General features: G+C 38.9%; 1 protein-coding gene across 2 annotated transcripts in view; it reads left to right on the forward strand.

Annotated features, from left to right (window-relative positions):
* Nucleotides 1-7740, forward strand: part of MYOCD (myocardin) — a 38463-nt gene extending 30723 nt beyond the window's left edge. The window contains exons 8-11 of one of the 2 annotated variants that reach the window (XM_077458532.1): nt 375-503; nt 4133-4255; nt 6269-6326; nt 6436-7740. In XM_077458532.1, coding sequence (XP_077314658.1) covers nt 375-503; nt 4133-4255; nt 6269-6326; nt 6436-6974 — 849 coding nt within the window. In that variant the 3' untranslated portion in view covers nt 6975-7740. The remainder of the gene's footprint in view (nt 1-374; nt 504-4132; nt 4256-6268; nt 6327-6435) is intronic. The other variant, XM_077458533.1, reaches the window with a different exon arrangement.
* The last annotated feature ends 7209 nt before the right edge of the window (nt 7741-14949 follow it).

A 14949-nucleotide genomic window follows, 5' to 3' on the forward strand; every position in this document is an offset into this window, starting at 1 on the left:
GTGGAAAGGTGGGGCCATAACCTCACACTCTCCATATTGTCCAATCAGAAAATGCCAAGTATTCTTGCATGGCGCCTAATGGTCCAATCGCTGTCCTCCTGTGATCACAATGCACAGGACCTGGAATCTAATGAAGGTGAATGGAGTGGGGGGGCTCCTTCCATGACTCCCATCTTCTAGAGAGATCCCGCAGGGAGGGAGGGCAGGTATAGTTCCATCGGTCCAAGCCGGACTCTAAACACGTCCTCTCCTCAAACCCGAATTATTTCTATCTTTGTGAAGACGAGATTCATCTCCCATAAACACAACAATCCACCAAAGGAAAGTGAAGCCCTTCACTAATATTAATCTTCTCTGTGACTTTGTATTTGTAGAATGCTGGAAGCTCAGTTTGCTTCTCTCCAAACCAGACCAGTTTACAGCCACCTTATGCTGACCAATCGGAAAGCAAGCAGAGTAACAAAGATGGCGTCTCCCCAAAGAGCCCGCCAGTGTTAGGAAAGGTAAGATCTAACGGCCGAAGACGTATAGAATGAAGAGCTGATCTCTTCACCACAGAGGAACTTTTCCTCATGCAGTGCTAAAGAAGAGATTCACTTTGTTGCTGTAGCTGCTGACGCCCCCCTTCCCTTCGCTCTCCCACCTTGTGGATAAGGAAGCCCTGTAAGCTTTAAAGTCGAGGGTCACCCTGAAAAAAAAAAATATTAAAAATTACAAAAAAAAAAAAAAAAAAAAAAATGAAAGATTTTTTTTTTTTTTACTTACCAGAAATGCCTGTTGCTAGGCACATAATCCTAATCTTCCTCTTCCTCCTCCGCGGAGATCTTCTTTCTTCTCTCCTCGTCGAGTTGTCTTCTGGGTAATGGGGCGCGCTGTGTTCTGGGAACTGTGTGTCCCAGAACACAGGGCGTCCCATTCACAAAGCGCAGCGCGACTCGCGCATGCGCAGTAGGAAACGGGCATTGAAGCCGTAAGGCTCCACTGCCTGTTTCCCTTAGAAGGAATGGCGGCGCCAGGACCCGAGGGACGGGTCGGCCTCGGGCGGGCGACATCGCGGGCACCCTGGACAGGTAAGTGTGCTTATTAAAGCGGAGCTCCACCCTAAAGTGGACCTTCCGCTCATTGGAACCCTCCCCCCCTCCGGCGCCACAATTGGCACCTTTCAGGGGGGAGGGGGGGGTGCAGGTACCTGTACAGTACAGGTATCTGCATCACTTCCGGCATAGATTCTGCAGAAGCTACGCCCCTTTCCGCAGAATCCATGCCCCTTTCCGAAGGTCCCCCGCTGCCTGCTGGGAAACACACGGATCCCAGAGACAGCGGGGACCATCCTTATTGCGCAGCGCGACTCGCGCATGCGCAGTAGGTAACCGGGAAATGAAGCCACAAGGCTCCACTTCCTGATTCCCATACCCAAGATGGCGGCGGCAGCACCCGAGAGACGATGGAGAGATCGGCTTCGGGTGCCGACATTATTTTAAAAGTCAGCAGCTGCAGTATTTGTAGCTGCTGGCTTTTAAAAAAAAAAAAAACGGCGGACTCCCGTTAGCAGCTGCAGTGTTTGCAGCTGCTGACTTTTAATTATTTATTTTTTTTAAACGGCCCTCCTCTTTAAGTATTCTCATCGGTGAATGTGGTCCACCATGCCAGGGGCCTCGGACCATATCAACATCGGTAGCTGACTTCATTTTCTGAATAGAACCTGCCCAGCACGTAGATGGATAATGGTTGACTCGTTTCTCCTTCATGCAATCTATTGGGCAGATTTCGCTCCATCTTATTAGGATCATTTCCATTGCCCTTCCTGTACCTTATTTATACCACTTGAGGACCCCTGTTTGGTGTTGCAGCTGTTTGGATTAAAAGTATCTTAGACACTAACATTGCTTTGATGTTATCCTACTCCTACCTCTCACCACACTCCAAATTCTATTTTTGATGCATCATGTACAATGTGATATAACCTCCTGAGGAAGCCAAATTTAGGGTAAAACATGTTGAGATGATTTGTATGATTAGTATGTAACATACTTGTGGCATTTCTAAGCAATAATATGCATCATTTAAAGTATAAATCGTGTGGTCTCAATGGACTTTCCTTTATGACATTTTATGGTAGTATTTAGGGAACTTTGTTCGGTGTTTTATATAAAATATGTCTTTTTGATTATTGGCCCCTTAAAAATCCCAAACAAACATTCCTTTGCTCTTTTATATGGGGATGTGGTATCTCCGATGCCTTCTCTTGTCCATATATTAACTTACCCAGAGCTGAAGACTCTCTTCCCACCTCCATGTGGCCAATCACCAAGATGGAACATTGTCACATGGGATACAACAAAGACCAAAACGAGAGGGCCACGCCCACCTGGTGTATTATCATGAGACCGTTTTATTAACATAAAATACAATCCAGACCCGATGCTGAACCCATGCCCATCACCAAGGGTGCAGCTTACGTGTTTCAAGGGCTGTACCCTCTTCATCAGAGCTGATGCTTTGAGAATAAATGATAATACACTAGACCGTCCTCTTGTCTTTGTTGTAGTCCGTAAAGGATTTCCGCTTTATGAAGTGGGCAGCAAGGCGGATGTGTTGTGGAGTTCCCGATGGTCCTTTTCTTCTTGGGTGAGACAGATGAGGGGCCCTTCCTGAGGACGTCTATAGAGGCTCCGAGATCCTGCAGAACTGATAGTTGTTTTTTGCATTACTGTCACATGAGAGGAAGGGAGAGTCACATGACCCCCAACCCTGAAGTACTGAGCATGTTCCTTCATTTCCCGGGAAGATCAGACCGGCTGGAGGACAGAGAGGGGCAGGATGTACAGCTGGTGGGGCTCCAGGAACGTTATCCTTTTACTTTACCCCCCATGGGCAATGCTCAGGTTACTTCAACATAAACCAATCATTTTTTGTATTTTTTTTTAAATTGCAACATTAATGGAAAGTAGCAATCCTTTGTACCTGGAGAAGTATCTTGTTCTGCTCAGGTCTCCTAACATTCTGAGTTCTCTGATATGCAGATAGTGACTTTAGAGAACCAAGTCAAGGGCTGGCCCCGCCCCTCCCACGTCCTTATTGGATAACTTCTAGTAACTTTACAAGTCTGTACAAATACATTCATGATATGTCACAATATACAGAAACAGTGTCATTTTTTATCATAAAAAGTCAACTTTGAGTCCCAATCAGTGGTTTGCCAAGGCGGAGGTGATTCCATCCCTCTGTGAAGGCAAAATCCGATGTTCTCAGGCTCTATTCTCTGCAATTTAAATGTGTGAATGCATTATGACCATTAGATGGCGCTAGGGAGCATACATCCTTTCTATGTTATTCAGAGCCATTTAGCTGCCATTACAAGGTATTTTCCCTATTCCATGTTTTTTTTTTTTTTTAATACACTATATTCCCAAAAGTATTGGGACACCTGCCTGTACACACACATAACCTTTAATGACCCCCCCAGTCTTAGTCCGGAGGGTTCAATATTGAGTTGGCCCTTTGCAGCTATAACAGCTTCACCTCTTCTGGGAAGGCCGTCCACAATGTTTAGGAGGGTGTCTATGGGGAATGTTTGACCATTCTTCCAGAAGAGCATTTGTGAGGTCAAGCACTGATGTTGGACGAGAAGGCCTGGCTCGCAGTCTCCACTCTAATTCATCCCAAAGGTGTTCTATGGGGTTGAGGACTCTGTGCAGGCCAGTCAAGTTCCTCCACCCCAAACTTGCTCATCCATTTCTTTATGGACCTAAACCTTGTGGACGGCCTTCCCAGAAGAGGTGAAGCTGTTAGAGCTGCAAAGGGCCGACTCAATATTGAACCCTCCGGATTAAGACTGGGGGGGCCATTAAAGGTCATGTGTGTGTAAAGGCCGGCGCCCCAATACTTTTGGTAACATAGTGTCTGTAACTATGTAGCTTGAATTTAAATTTCTAATGGATTTAGAAATAACGAGTGACTTATTGGTAATATAGTGAATGATTCTAGGATGGGAGGAGGGATTGTTGTTTCTTGTAATGGATTTCCAGTATGTGTTAGGGGTGATCTCGGCTCGTTTTATAAAAAAAAAAAAAAAAAAAATGTAAATAAATAATATTTATATTAAATAAAAATGTATATTTTTGAATTACAGATGAACACTTTACAGCCGTCTCCCCAGGCAGGTCAGAAGCTCTCTGTATCTTGTACGACTTTCTCCAACACACCCACATCGGATTCCAAGCAGCTTCCATCCTACGAGGACGCCGTGAGACAGGTGAGACCAAATCATTTATTCTTCATTTCACCCAATAGAAGAAATAATATCATGTATGGGAAGTAATGGTTACTTGAAATGTTTGAACCTCATATATATATATATATATATACGTTGTGTGATAGAAATGTATTGTGCCGATGTTTCCTGGCCTGGAATCTCCTGTAACTGATCCAAAGCCTTCCGACCTTCGTTATGGAATCCAATGATGTCATCTATAAGTTGTCCTCTTGGCTTCTACTGGTCGTCTTCATTTCACAGAAAAATTTTTAATTTTTAAATAATGTATAAAATATTGTAAAAAAAAAATGGAAATAAGATGATTTAGAAAACCTGGACAATCCTAAATTCTTGAAAGAGCCCCGGTCACCAGCTGTGACGAACGAGGCAAATGGGCAGAAAAATTGGGTGGTTTACCAAATGACGGAACGTATCAGGCGAATGTCCAGGTCTGGTGCCAGCAGAGAGTCCTTCATCCAGACAGAACAGAATTTCAGTGGCAGAGATAACAGGCAGATAGTAAAGACAAGCTGGGTACAAATGTAACCCAAACAAATCACAGGCAAATCCATGGCATGGGCAGCCATACGGAAGTCAACGACAGACAGATCGTTATCCGGGCCATAAACAATCAAAGGGTCCCCAGCACTCAGTTTAACTGTTCTTGATTAGGGTACATGTGTGCATTAAAAAGACCTAAACTGCAGTTCTAATTAATGACCAGCAGGTGGTAAAGACTCAACGCTGATCGATAAAAGTCTGTTATTTAATAATAAATTGACAGTTGGGTTTGGATCTCAAACACTGAATTGGCGTGCCGTTTTGCACAACCAGCAGGGATCCAAGAACTTCAGGACCTGAAAAGTCTCTGCCTTGAAACAAGTACAATAATCAGGAGTTCTGCATCCCTGAGGAAGTTCTTAACAAAATACACTCATCCGCACACTGCCTCTTCATGTAGTGAGCTCCTTTTTGTAAAAAGAAATGGCTTCAGCTTGGTCTCCTACCCACGGGAGAACACCCTCCTAATATGTTTCGTTTAGTAGGAGCTTAATCTTAGTTGTCCTTCTGGGCAAAACATCTTATGAGGGTTCTCCCGTGAGTAGGAGACCAAGCTGAAGCCACTATATGCCAAGCCAGTGTTTGGACGGGTGCCATTTTGTTGTAGTCCTCAATGTGTGTCGGACAAACCAGAATGTAGCCCAACAACCAACTGCAAGTATTGTAGCCAGTCAGCCGGGATAACAGATCGGGCAGGATCACAGATTTGAGCAGTATCAATTCTATTTGGTTTTTGGTCTACTGGGGAAGTTTTCATTCTTTTTCGGGAGGAAATGTAATTTTCCAAGATTCGGGAGTAGATTTTGATTTTGAGGGGAAACCCACGTTAAAATATTTATAAAAAAATGGCATGGGCACCCCCACAATCCATACTAGACCCTTAGACCTAGATTGAATTTTCAAGGGGTAACCCAAGGCCAATTTTTTTTAAAATGGCCTCAAAAATCCATACCAGACCCTTAGGTTTAAGCCCCCTGCCCAAGCCATACCAGGCCACAGTCCCTCAACATTGGGGGGGCGGTGCACCTTGTCCACATGTTGATAAGAACAAGAGACTCTTTGCCACAATCCTGGATGGTTGTGGGGGTGCGGGGGTTGACTTATCGGGATCTGAAAGCCCCCTTTAACTAGGGGGCCCCCAGATCCCAGCCCCTCCCCTCTACTCATTCACCAAAAATATGCTAAAAGTTAATAAAAACACAAAGACAGTCCTTTATTAAAAATGTAAATCCAGCGCCAATCACGATGAATGCCGCCGAGCTACACACAAAAAAAAGCCAGTCAAGAGACCCTCATCAAATGACAGGTAAACATGGGGGTGTGGTCACCCGGTGACGTCACAAACGCTACATTTCCAGCGTGCCCGTGTCTATAGGCCAGACGTTGTTGTCTAAACTTTGAATAAAATGTCTTACTCAACATTTTCCTCACTACAATATGTTCTTTCCACAGCAAGTCACAAGAAGCCAACAGATAGATGAACTTCTCGACGTTCTGATAGAAAGCGGAGGTAGGTCCACCATACAGACAATCTCAACATTTACAAATGTTTTTTGACACATTATTTATAATTCTCATGAATATATAATTATTTGATTATCTTAATAATTTTATTTCAGAAATGCCAGCAAATGCCAAAGATGAGCGGTCATGTGGGCAGAAGATGACCCAACTGGGCGGGCCAACGGGAAACACCAATCTATCTGCCCCAAATTCTCACCTCCCTTACGATAACTGCCCCAATAATGACAGCCACCTTGAAGTCTTACTGAATACCCACAGTCCCATCGGGAGGGCCGCCGAAATCCCTCTGCTTAAGATAGGAAATGACGATGTGCACTTTGAACGTGTTCTGGAAGGATTTTCAGGCAAAGTGACTGAAGATATTCTCCCGTCCAGAGAGATCTTAGAAACTTCTCTGTCTCCTATGGAGACCCAGATGTCACCGTCGTCCACGGAAAGCGCTGCCCTCCACCACTTAAGCTTTACCGAATCTCCGTGGGAGACCATGGAGTGGCTGGACCTAACCCCACCAAGCTCGGCCACAGGTTTGGGATCCCTTACTACTACTGGTCCCAGCATTTTCAACACTGATTTCCTAGATGTTAACGATCTCAACTTAAACAATGCAATGGACCTGCACTTAGAACAGTGGTAATCGCCGCCGCCGGTTATTTATCTTTAGAGCCAAAGAAAAAAGAAGCTTCAAAGCAACGTGCCAAAGAACGAGTTCACCAAAGACCAGCCAAAGTCCGATGAAGACGTTTCTTTATAAGTGTTACAAAATAATCCGCGTGTCTTTGAGGTGGATCGGCCATCACAGCTGGGCGTCCAATGACTTGAGTAGTGGATGGGATGGTCACATATCGGTCAGATCTCAAACCACTCAGACATCAAACAAAACCGCGGACCGGAAAGGTTCAAACATGAAATAAAAATTGATACCTGTGAGTTTCTAATGCTAAATTGCAATGGTAGAACTTTCATTTTAACCCACAAACAAGGGCAAGAAAAGCTTCATACAGAACATGTCCGCAATTACCTGTAAGGCTGCGTTCACACCTGAGCGTTTTTTTACCGCGATTTTGTTCAGGTCACCAATGTAAAAGGCAGAAAAACGCCTGGAATCTGCCCCAAAGAAGCTGATGTTATTTTTTTGAGCTTAGGGCATTTTATCCAGGCGTTTTCAGATGTGAACAGGTGCCATTGAAATGAATGGGATTTTGCTTGTTGGGCGTTTTTCAGGCGTTTTTTGGGGGCGTTTTACAAGCTGAAAACACTCGGGTGTGAATGCAGCCTAATAAATTACTTCTTGCCCCATACATCTGCTTTGGTATGGAAGGTTGGGCTGACTCCCTACCAAGAACTCAACACCAATGTGATGTCACACCGATGATATAAACAAATAAAAATATTTACGGCAAGATGCCCATTTTATATATATATTTTTTGTTTTTTAAGGTCTTATCTTTGGTACCAGCGCAACAGAGGGATTTTAGCTTACAATTAGCTCTTAAACCCTGTATAATGTTATTTTTTTAGTCACTGGAAGTGCGATGTTGTACAGTCTTGAAACTCATTTTTTTTGTGCTTTTTTTGTCTGTATATTTTTGGGCACAGAATATGATTCATTTCAATGCACAATTGATTTTTGTTAAATTCATCTTCAGGATTTGACTTTTTTTTGGACGGGGGGCTACAACCTTATCATTAATTTTAAGATTTTAAGCTTAACTCCTATCAGAAGTTAAAAAAATAATAATAACACCATTGAATGCAATCTTGTATTTATTAAATAATAAAAAAAATCCCATAATGTATTTTTAAGTACAACTTTTTAAATGCCTGAATTTGTTGACTCAATTTGACGGGGGCTACAACCTTATTATTTTTATGTTGGCAGTAGGATTCAATTTTAAGCTTAAGGCCAATCAGAAGTAAAAAAAAATAAAAAATAACACCATTGAATGCAATTTTGTATTTATAAAAAAAAAAAATCTCATAATATATTTTTAAATACAACTTTTTAAATATCTGAATTTGTTGACTCAATTTGACAGGGACTACAACTTTATTACTATTTTCATGTTGCCAAAAAGATTCAATTTTAAGCTCAACCCTAAGCCGAAGTTAAAAAAAAAAACATTTAATGGAATTTTGTATTTATTTAAAAAAAATCCTATAATGTATTTTTTAATACGACTGGTTAAATGCCTAAATTTGTAGACTCAATTTGACTGGAGCTACAACCTTATCATTTTTTTTATGTTGGCTGAAAAATAAAATTTTAAGCTAAACTCCAATCAGAAGTTTAAAAAAAAAAACACAATTGAATGCGATTTTGTATTTATTTAAAAAAAAAATATATAATTAATAATAATATAATGTATTTTTAAATACAACTGGTTAAATGCCTGAATTTGTTGACTTCATTTGGTGGGGCTACAGCCTTATCATTATTTTATGTTGGTCCTAAGATCTGATTTTAAGCGCTTAACTCCATTTAGGAGGAGTTAAAAAAACTAACATTGAATGCAACTTTGTATTTATAAAAAAAAAAATCATATCATGTATTTTTTTTTTTTTTTTTTTCATTTTGCATAGAGTAAAGGAGGATTATAACGCCTGTCAGATTTTTGTGGCCCATTTTTAGAGATTTCCCTTCACTTCCTGTCCCACAACCAAACAGGATATGAGAGGGAATCCCTTGGGGACCCCCCAGGTCACCAGGACTAGTTTCCCCAGATTTCCTCTCTGTTACTTTTCTGGGGACAACACAAAATTTGGGGTTTTCTTTCAGTTTCGATGATAACGGTAAACAGGACAAATAGAGAGGGAGAATCGAAACGGGGCACAGACAGCTAAAAAACTGACATCCATCTACGCTCTATCCAAAACAAAAACAAAAAAAAAAGTCTGTTATACTTTAATATTTGTGGTTGGCCTGAAGTTAAGTTTCCTCTGGGGAAAAAATAAATTTAAAAAAATAATAAGGCGAATAAACTGTTGACCAACAACAGCAAGCTTACAGCTTTCTGCATTAAAATTATATATATAAAAAAAAAATTCCACGTTTGCCATGTTATGTCTTGTATCCCCTTTTTTATTTGTTAAAAAAAAAAAAGAAGAAAATAAAAAAGGGATACAAGACATAATATGACAAAGATGGAATTGTCCATTTTGAAATTTTTGAAAATTGCAAAAAAATATTTTTTTTATACTTTTAATTCTGAAAACTGTAACATTATTGTTGTTGGTCAACAGTTTATTCACTTTAAGATTTTTTTTATTTTTTTTCACATTCTATTGGTTTAAAAAAAAAAAAAAAAAGAAACCACAATATTGTACTAGCAAATGACAGATCTCAGAATTCCGCTCGCTTCCCGTCCATATAAATAACAGTACACGAGATCCTGAAATCATACGTAGAACAATGTAAATAATTTATGTAAATAGACTTGTGTTTTTTTTTTTTCTGGACTGTGTAAAATATAATAACACCGAAGTGCTCAGTGTAGTCCGATGGCCTCGCGACAACCGGTACTGTACAGACGTCTGCCTTTGTTTTGGGGTTGAGAACTACGTTTAAAAAAAAATAAAAAATCACTTTTTGTATTATTATGCTACTGGAAGACGACACACTAATAATTCTCTCTTTTTGTTGCCCTGATAAAGTATTTCGGAAATTGTAGAAGGGAAACATAAATGTTGTATGTCAAGTTAAACTGTACATAGAAAAAAAAGAAAAATCTGCACCCATTTGTAGCTTCTACACTGTATATAATATCTCCAATTGTTTTTAAAGGCCATTCAAAATACAGGAAGTGTTTATATATATAAAAAAAAATTGTGATGTTCACCAGACTAACGGACTACATCGCCGCATGCTGTATATAGGTAGAAATAGTTTCTTTTTTATGTTGAAAAGCACCAATATTTTGTACAAAGATTCACCATGCACTGCTAATATAGAGAACGAGCACCAAAAGTGTCTAAAATTTGTATTTTTGACAGTTAAAAAAAAAAGCCATTCCATACAGAGATAAAAGTAGCACTTTATGCCAGCATAAAATTTTACATTTATTTGTTGTTTAAAAAAAAAAATTCCCATTTGTTTGCAACTTTATTCTAATTCTTGAAACTTTTACTAAGGCATCCAAAAGCCCTATGCTTCCTTTATAAACACTTAAAAGGCCCAAAATTTGCATTAAGAAAAAAAAGTTACATATTTTTTTTAAAAGGCCAAAAACATACATTTGTATTAAGAAAAAACGTTTTTTTAAAGGCTAATAAATATACATTTGCATTAAAAAAAAGGTCAAATCACTTTTTAAAAAGCCCAAAAACCTACATTTGCATTAAGAAAAAAAAAAAATGTTAAATATTTTTTAAAAGGCCAAAAACATACATTTGCATTAAGAAAAAACTTTAAATCATTTTTTTTTTTAAAGGGCAAAAACTTTTTAAATCTTTTTCTTTTTTTAAAGGACAAAAACATACATTTGCATTAAGATTTTTTTTTTTTTTTTTTAAAGGCTAATAAATAGACATTTGCATTAAAAAAAAAGTCAAATAACTTTTTAAAAAGCCAAAAAACATACATTTGCATTAAGAAAAAACTTTAAATAATTTTTTTTTTTTAAAGGACAAAAACATACATTTATGTTAATAATAATAATAATAATATTTGAAGAGGCCAAAAAAGATGCACTTGCATTAAACTTTTTAAATATTGTTTTACTTTGTCTTCAAAGGTTTGTCTCATATGTTTGAAATTTAAGACAAAAAGAACAAAAACAAAATTAAGATCTTTAATCTTATTTTTAGTGCAACGTATAGATTCCACACAATTATGAAATGGTAGCTATTATATACAGAGAAAAAATATACTATATATATATATATATATATATATATATATGTGTGTGTGTGTATATATATATAATATATATATTTTTTTTTGCAAGCGTGTGTTGAAGCAGCATTTACTGTCATTTATCATTTTCTTCTGTCCCTTGTAAGTATCAGTAAATAGCCGATGCGATTTATGTTCCCACTTTGAACGTTGTTTGAAGACTTTATCTACGAATGTTCCGTCGTGATTTTCAAACCTATTTTGGGAAATTTTCTTGACAAAACAGGACTTGATCTGTGAACGTCTCTTTAACTATCTTTTTTTTTTTTAATATATATATTTTTTTTAGTTACAGACATTTATTTGCCAAACAAAGTGGGACCTTAATTTAAAGTAGTATTATTTTAAGTATCTTAATATATTGGATGTTTAAAAGTTAAATATTATTATTAAAAAATAACTAATCCAAAAATATGTCGCTAACACATCACAGGTACCAAGATTTATTCTGTTTATTTGAATTCAGTTCAGTAATTATATTCTGGTGTGCCGTGTACTATAGACAATCCATCATACCGCATTAAAAAAAAAAAAGAAAAAAAAAGAAACCAAGAGGACAAAGGAAATGTTTTAGCTATCAGGTTATCACTGGAATAAAAGCTAATTGGGGACCAAGTCCATCTTGGATGCAATTGGACAAGCTCAGGATTGTAAAGCCACATCATTCCTTTTTAGTTCAGTTTAGCCTATTCCACAAAAATTTAAATCATTAAAAATTAAAAAATACAAGTCAAAACAAAAAAAAATATTTGTGCTTACCTTCCTTAATACAATGACATGCAAATGTCTAACAGTGCAGGCTATTTAATCAAGAGACGCACATTTGCCGCTTGATAAATTAAATGTACAAATATTTTTTTTTTTTTTTTTTTATTTAAGAAGAAAAAGATTTTATATTTGTATTTTATTCAAAAAAACTGGTTAAACAAAAATTCAGCCTGTCCCACCTTTAAACATAAAACGCATAGGTTTGTCCAGTTTTTTTTCTTATTTTTATTTTAATACACTGCCACATTTTTTTCATCACTGAACCAGCAATAGTGCATTGATGTAATAAAAAATAATTATGCCATTTTTTTTCTATTATTTCTTTGTTATCATATTTAAAGTAAATGGAAAATGTCAAAGTATTTCAACATTTTTAAAATTTTTATTTTGAATAAAATAAATATGATGATTGTCCAATGAGATGGTGCACATGACAGTTCACTCATATGAGACATACAACCTTTTGATATTTTTTTTTTTTTTTTTTTGTGGTTATCTGTCATTTATAGATGAATAATTATTTTATATTAATTTTAAAAAATGCGTGCCCTCACTTTTCTGTGTTATGAGCAACGACATGCAATGCAAAGGTACTAAATACTGTATTTTATTGTAAAGCGGAAAAGCATGGATGAAAAAAAAAAAAAAGAAAAGAAAAAAATAGCTCACGTATATATTTTTGTCCTTGTGGCCAGTCACATGCAAGTGTTTTGATATGAATTATAGGGGGTTTTGTTTCTATGTTTGCCTTAAACTTTAATGGGGAAAAAAAATAAAAAATTATGCAACTTTCTATTGTTGAAAAAAAATGTATTTGTATATTTTTCCAGTTTTTGAAAAATTTTAATAATTGTGTAAAATATGTTATGCCCTTTTGTGCAAAAAAAAACGAACAAAAAAAAAAACATCTACCGTATTGTTTTAAATAAAAAAATAAATAAATAAAAAAAAGTGTGTAAATTCTTTTCTTCAGAAGATGTCGGGCCGAGGGTTGGAGATCAGGGAGGAGCGAATGATAAGGAGAGATTATCGGGGTCTCAAATCTCAATGTGATTAAGCCAAGAATTCACAATCGATCGGCCCCTTACAGTAAAGACCCCTTCCACACAGGGCCGGCGCGGGCGTCGGCGGTTAAAACGCCGTTTAACCTGCTGTTATATGTCGCTAGCGGGGCAATTTTAACCCCCCAGCCAGGAGGGGTTAAAAAGGGGGGTTAAAATCGTCCTCTTACATTTATGTGTATACCCCTCCCCCACCGCCCCAAAGACGCTGCTTCCAGGACTTTTTTTTTCCTGCCTCCTGCAAGCGCGCCGCCCCAGTGTGACCGCACTCGGGACCTTCACCCTCCTGGGGCTGCAGACGAGGTCGCATACTGCCGCTATTTTTAGTGCAAAATCGCCTGTGAGGCGCCTCGGTGTGAAAGGGATCTACAGACTCCGCCTCCGACTTCTCGCAGGCGGCGTTCACACCTCAGCGCGGCGCCTTTCAACTTGCACATTTTTTATACAGCATTTTTTAGTTTTAGTGTTTTTTTTTAATCAGCCAATAGAGAAAACGATCGCCGCTTGCATTTTTAGTTACTAGGCATTTCAGCTTTTTTTAGCTTCTGCTTTTATGTCTTTTATTATTATTAATAATTTATTATTATTATTTTTTTCGTTATGAATGAATACTAAGTAATTATAAATAAATAATTAACTCCTAACTGAAACCTCTAACCCTTAAAAAATAAAAATAATAATAAATAGCTCAACACCCCAACACACAATAAATACATTATTATTATAGTAATGTATCTATTTTTTGTGGTAGGGTGTTTATGTATAAATATATTTTTTTATTAATGTAAACGTTTTAAATTTTTTTTTTTCTTTTGCTTTTAAATGTAGAGGAGAGATGGGGGGGGGGGGGTGTCTTATAGATCCTCAGGTCTTTCCATAAAGAGGGCCTGTCATATCGGAGGGGGGGGGGGGGTGTCTTATAGATCCTCAGATCTCAAGAAGAGGACCTGTCATGCTCTATTGTTATTGTGAGAGCAATAAAGGTGATCAAAGATTTTTGTTTTTAGAGGGACAGGGTAAGAATTAAAATGTGCTCCACCCCCACGTGCTCTGCCCCGCATGCTCTGCCCCGTGTGCTCCACCCCCGCATGCTCTGCCCCGCATGCTCTGCCCCGTGTGCTCCACCCCCGCATGCTCTGCCCCGTGTGCTCCGCCCCTGCATTCTCCGCCCCGTGTGCTCCACCCCCACGTGCTCTGCCCCTGCATGCTCCTTTCCGCCTTCTCCGCCCCGTATGCTTTGCCCCCGTGTGCTCCGCCCCCGGCGTGCTCGTGCGCAGTAGTGAACGCATACAGAGGTCACACCCACATATGTAAACGGCGTCCGCACAACACGTGAGATTTCGCCGCGGATGTCAGAGCGATAATTCTCTATCACAGATCTCCTCTGTCCTTTCACATTGGCGCTCCGCTCAGCACAATCCGCTCACTCGGCAGGGGGGGAGGGGATTGATCCGCTGATCTCCGCTGAGCGAGTGGATGACCCACCTGTCTCCGCCCTCCTCTATGGCGAGATCAAATGAAAACGCCTGCCCATCCGATCCGCCAGACGGATTCTAAATCGGGTCCCCATCCACCTGGATTTCACGGATCGGATCGGGTGTCAGAGGAAACGTCACCGCCGCCATCCGCCACTCCAGTAAACGGAACGTCCAATCGGGTCGGCCTGAAAAACTGACAGACCTGATTGGACCGCCTGTGTGAAAGGGGCGGAACTCTAAACTTGGTAACCTGTAGAAATGTGTAAAGCGGCACCTACAGAGAATTCTGAGGATCGAAGATTGTCGCCGTTCCACGAGCGCAAATTTAAAGCGCGACATGTTAGGTATCTATATACTCGGCGTGACATCATCTTTTATAGTATACAAAATATATATTATATCATATTTATA

The sequence above is a fragment of the Lithobates pipiens genome, unplaced genomic scaffold (assembly GCF_037356315.1).
Source record: "Lithobates pipiens isolate NorthernLeopardFrog02 unplaced genomic scaffold, aLitPip1_a1.2 Scaffold_28, whole genome shotgun sequence".
Lineage (NCBI taxonomy): Eukaryota > Metazoa > Chordata > Amphibia > Anura > Ranidae > Lithobates > Lithobates pipiens.